General features: G+C 54.7%; 1 protein-coding gene across 1 annotated transcript in view; it reads right to left on the bottom strand.

The window, feature by feature from the left end:
- The window catches only part of DEXI (Dexi homolog), a 12,802-nt gene extending 7,713 nt beyond the window's left edge, over window positions 1–5,089 (bottom strand). Inside the window, exon 1 of the mRNA XM_024744604.1 lies at window positions 4,638–5,089. Coding sequence (XP_024600372.1) covers window positions 4,784–5,071 — 288 coding nt within the window. The 5' untranslated portion in view covers window positions 5,072–5,089 and the 3' untranslated portion in view covers window positions 4,638–4,783. The remainder of the gene's footprint in view (window positions 1–4,637) is intronic.
- Window positions 5,090–5,095: the final 6 nt, after the last annotated feature.

Below are 5,095 nucleotides of genomic sequence, written 5' to 3'. Positions count from 1 at the left end.
GGGGGGGGGGGGGGGGGGGGGGGGGGGGAGGGGGCAGACAACAGCAGATACAAACGGTCAGGTTGATAGGAGCCCTTAATTTCTTCGTTCAATAAAACAGATGCAAGGGCTGTGAGGGTTTGCCTTGGATGAAGTCTCCAGTTCGCATAACTCAGGCACAAGGGAGCAGGAGCCCTGGCATCTCAGTTGTCTTGAGACACGGATTGGGGTCTCCTCCTGTCCAAAGGCGCAGCCAGCACACTTCCAAGGCAGCCTCACGTCAGGACAGAGGTGGAGAGTCGGCTGGGACAGTGGGTGCACATGCCTCCCCTCGTTACCACCCTGTCTCTCACCTGGAAAACAGCCACAGCCTCCCACCTGGCTCCCCTGACCCCACCCCCCCAGAGCTCCACTGTCCCCAAGGGAGGTTTGGGTTTCTGAGCAGGGAAGCCATATGCCGAACCTGGGTGTTCGGCTGACGGCACAGGCCACAGATTGGCACCAAGGGACCAGGGCAGGCAGATCAGGAAGGAGCAGCTGTAGCGCCCAGTCGGGACACTGACACCAGGGAAACCCTGTAATAAGTAGACTAGTCTGGTTACCCTTAGCTCCAAATCTGGCCTCCACCAGGCGACGCTGACTGTGGCAGCAACGCTTTCCAGTCTCTCCATTTCCAGCACAGAGAGGCTCCTCTCCCAAAGCCCTCCCTCCGTGGCAAGAGAGGGCTGGCAGGCACCAGCTGCTTTCATCAGGAACCAGGACAAATCAATCCAGCTGAGCTGCCTCCACACTGGAACCACTGGGAAGTGAGGACTCTCCCCAGTTCCTGGGCCAGTGGTCCTTTCCCCGGAGAAGGTGGGAGCTCCTGATCCCCACTCCCTGCTCCTGGGCAACGATGAACACTCTAGGAAGACCACAGAGCTGCAGCTTTCCTGGGCTCCAGGCCTGGTGGCCTTTAGAGACCACAGGGCAGTGGGAAAGGTCTCTTGAGCATCCCAGGCCAGCAAGGCAGAGTGGGAAGCCTGTCCCAGTCATCCAGACCGGGACCCACCCAGCACTCAGGCAGCTAGTCCTCTTTTGCTCATTGTGGCATATAAATATTCATTCATGAGTGTACGTGCCGGTTTATACATTCACAAGGGACTAAGTGTACGCACCTTCCATTATGTCTGACTGTTAACAATAATAGTGGTTAATTTTAATATATTACTTACATACACGGGACGGTCTAAGAGCTTTACATCTATCTCATTCAATCCTCAGAACGAGGTAGATCTTTATTATCCCCGCTTTATAGAAGAGGAATCTGATACATGGGGAGATACGTAGCATGCCCAAGGTCACAAGGATTGGGATTCGAACCTAGGTCATCTGAATCTAGGGACTTTGCTCCTGATCATGACCCTAATACTGCCTCCTTAAATAGGTGCTCAACAAAGGTTTGAGGAACTGAATTATGTGGAAAAAAGAGAAAAAGAGAACGAGAGGGAGTGAAATGAGTGCAGCTTTCATCTTGAGATCACCCCAGTCCCCAGTGCCTGGCGTGCCCACGCCCTTAGTCAGTGTTTCCTGGATCGGCCTGTGTGTAACATCAGCTAGTGCCTACGTGAGAAAGAGCGAGAAGGAGCGAGATTTGACTACCAGTGTTCCTCTGCTTATGCAAAGGGGCTGGGAGAGGAGGTGCAGTCAGATCATCTTTAATCTTTCCCACAGGCTTTTCCTGCTGCTAGCCACCCCTCCCCCACCCGAATCTGGTGGCTTGGACCTGGGACTGAGCAAGGAGGGACGAGCATTTCCCACAGCCCCAGGCCTCCCCACCTGCCAGAGTCAGGCCCTGTCACTTTGAGAGCTTTGCAAGATTGTCCCTGAGACACACTTCCTGGTGTTTCTGCTCAAACAGCGTTTGCTGCAAAGTATGCCAAAGCATTTGGGCTTCAGTTTTTGTTTCAGAGTATGCCAATGTTTTCATTTGGAAGGGGAAGTGTTTCTGTTGATGTGAAGAGATAAAATAAGACATTCTTCACCAAGTTACACTGACTGAGAGTCAAGAGCTTGGCTTGGGGGCAGGGATTCATCTTAGAATCCCCAGGGCCTGGCAGAAGAGCAGGGCTAACATTTGTTGAATGACCCAATGAGTGAATATGCAAAAGGTCTAGAACCAGGTGTGGTATATGATCAATACTCAGTACAGGTTCTGAACAGACCCCATAGGTTCTACCTCCAAAAGGTGTTTTTGGTCTCTGTGTGTTTCTCCACCTTCACTAACTTTGCCTCATCCAAGCCTGCATCACCTCTGGCCTGAGCAACTAACCAGCTCCTAACTGGCTTCCCTATTTCCGCACTTGCCCCTACGGCTCATCTTGCCCACAACCGCCAGTCCTCTTTGCAAAATGTGGACTGGAATTTTCTCATCCCCTGCCTAAAACCTTCTGATGGCTTCCCATTGCTCGTGGCCGGGCCTCTCAGGTCCTGCATGATCTGGCCTTGCCCACCTCACTGACTTCTCCTGGGGCTGCTCTCCTGTCACACTGGCCTCCTTTCAGTTGCTGGAAGAACCAACTCTCTCCCCTGTCCGTCCCCCTCCACGTACTTGGCACTGCGGGTCCCTCTGCCTGGATAGCTTTTCTCCACAACCTTTTTTTTTTTTTTTGTGGTACACGGGCCTCTCACTGTTGTGGCCTCTCCCATTGTGGAGCACAGGCTCTGGACATGCAGGCTCAGCGGCCATGGCTCACAGGCCCAGCTGCTCCGCGGCATGTGGGATCTTCCCAGACCGGGGCACGAACCTGTGTCCCCTGCATCGGCAGGCGGACTCTCAACCACTCTGCCACCAGGGAAGCCCTTCTCCACATCTTTACATGTGGCTCCTTCCATCAATTTAGGGCTCAGCTCAAAGGTGTCATTTCCTCAGAGAGGCCTTCTGTGAAGCCCCTGTCTGAAGCACCCTATCTCTAGTCTTCTGTTTCACTTACCGAGGCATTTATTGAGCACCTACTAGATGCCAGGTGCTGTTCTAAGTGCCAAGGAAATAGTAATGAACACAATAGAGGATGCCATGCCTTCTTACATGCCTTCAGAGCTCTCAAAAAACCTCACGGCCTTGTTTGGGAACCTGCTTATCTTTCTCACAAAGTGCCAGGAGGGCTGGTGCTGAGTCTGTCTTGTTCACTGTGTTCACCCACCAAGCACATTAGGTACTCAGTAAATATCTGTTTAATAAAAGAACAAATTGATGGATGGATGGCAGGCAGGCAGGCCAACTGGTTAGGTATGCAGAGCAGCTGACACATGCTCCACCTGGCACTTGGCCCTGGCTAAGGTCTCCCTGAGCTCAAATGAAGCTTTCTTCAAAGAAATCTCACTGTCAGCCCCTCAGGTTGACACTGCTAGTGGGTCCTGCCCGCCTTGCATCACCCTTTGACTATGGTCATCTTGGCTAAGATAGGCAAGAAGAGGGGGGTAAACGTAGCATGCTTGGGGTGAGTGACATTAGTGTCCATTTTCCAAAGGAGCCCTTTTGACTTCCCTGGTGGTCCAGTGGTTAAGACTCCATGCTTCCACTGCAGGGGTCACGGGTTCGATCCCTGGTCAGGGAGCTAAGATCCCACATCCCACATGCTGGGCCGCCAAAAAAAGGTAAAAGGAGTCCTTGCCCACCACCTCAGTATCCCCCCGCCACTGCCACTCAGGACCTGTGCCTAGCACCGTCCAACTGAGGGGCTGAGCCGAGGAATTCCTTCCTGTCCCATGAACCCTCACCAGGCCCTCTCTCCTCTAGTCCAGCTGCCTCTCTTCCTCGCTGTGACTTTGGCCAAATCTTCCTCCTTTCTGGATCTTCATTTCCCTCCCAGAAACACACAAGGTGAGGCTGGATACAGCTTCCTGGTGGCAGCTCAGAGGCAGGACTTTAACAGCTCAGTGCAATGATCCTGCGGTCCCTTCTTCCACTGGCCCAAGAGCCCCTTGAGTTTGCCTTGCAAACACTGCAGGCAAAGCCACCCAAGCACCAACCCCCTCGCTGGCCTGGTCTGTGAAAGCAGCCTGCGAAACTGGCAGCCCCTGAAGATTGGAGCTGCTGGCACTCTGAAATCTGACTCCAAAACGGCAGCCAAGCCAATGCCAAAGGAAGTACAGGGTTCTGTGCTGAAGGAGGTTTCTCCTCTCACAGCATCAGCCTGGAGTCCTTGCTCTCAGTCCCCACCCAGTCCCCAAGGGGCCACAGGACAAAGGTGATCAGTGCCTGGCTTCCAACCTCTTTTAACACTGCAAGTCTTTATCCTTCCAGGACTAATGAGAATCCCCCAAAAGCCAAGGTCACCATCAAGACAGGTTAAGGATGGGGGGAGGAGTTGACAGGCCTGTCTCAAATGTATCTGGGTGCAAAGGCTTTGACAGTTGGTACTACAGCTAACCAAGAAGCGACTTAGGTCCTGCCTCCCTTCCCTTCTTCAATAGCTGTCACCTTCACTAAGGGGAAGCTTTCCTGCCCTAACTAAGGTCCTAAGAAGAGTCCAGCCATTCCTGGCATCCAAACAGACCTGGAAGAGGTGGATGGAGAAATCAGAAGCCTGGGGGAGGGGTGTGTGTCCGGCTTGGGATGCCTCCCTCTTCCTCGCCAGCGCCCCAACCCGCCCTCATCCTGCGCAGAGGGCACTTACAGGCCTCGGAGGCCGAAGAGGGCCTCGTCCTGGGAGTCCCATCCCTGGCCAGACGGTGCCCTCAAACAGCAGCGGCGGCATGGTTCGTTCGCCGGTCCGGGCCGAGGGTTGCGGGTCGTGGGGAGAGCGGGGGACAGCAGCCAGGCCTACTCCAAGTAACCATCAAAGACGTCGAGCTCCGAGTCGGCATCGTAGAGGCCCGAGCCGGGGTCGGAGAGCACGCCGAGGTCCACGAGCGCCTGGTCCATGTCCTCGGGCAGGAATACGAGGCCCACGTTGAGGACGATGTACTCCATGAGGAAGGCGTAGTATAGGATCAGCACGTTGACGAAGAACAGGCCCACGTAGAACATAGAGGGCAGCAGGGGCGGCGGCACGGAAGGGACCAAGGGGCCCAGCGCGTCCAGGTGGGCCGCGACCTGGGCGCCGGGCATGCAGGGGGCGGCGAGGGCGGCGGC

Source organism: Neophocaena asiaeorientalis, unplaced genomic scaffold (assembly GCF_003031525.2).
Source record: "Neophocaena asiaeorientalis asiaeorientalis breed wild unplaced genomic scaffold, Neophocaena_asiaeorientalis_V1.1 scaffold91, whole genome shotgun sequence".
In the NCBI taxonomy this organism is placed as follows: domain Eukaryota; kingdom Metazoa; phylum Chordata; class Mammalia; order Artiodactyla; family Phocoenidae; genus Neophocaena; species Neophocaena asiaeorientalis.
This window is presented reverse-complemented; position numbering and strand designations above follow the sequence as displayed.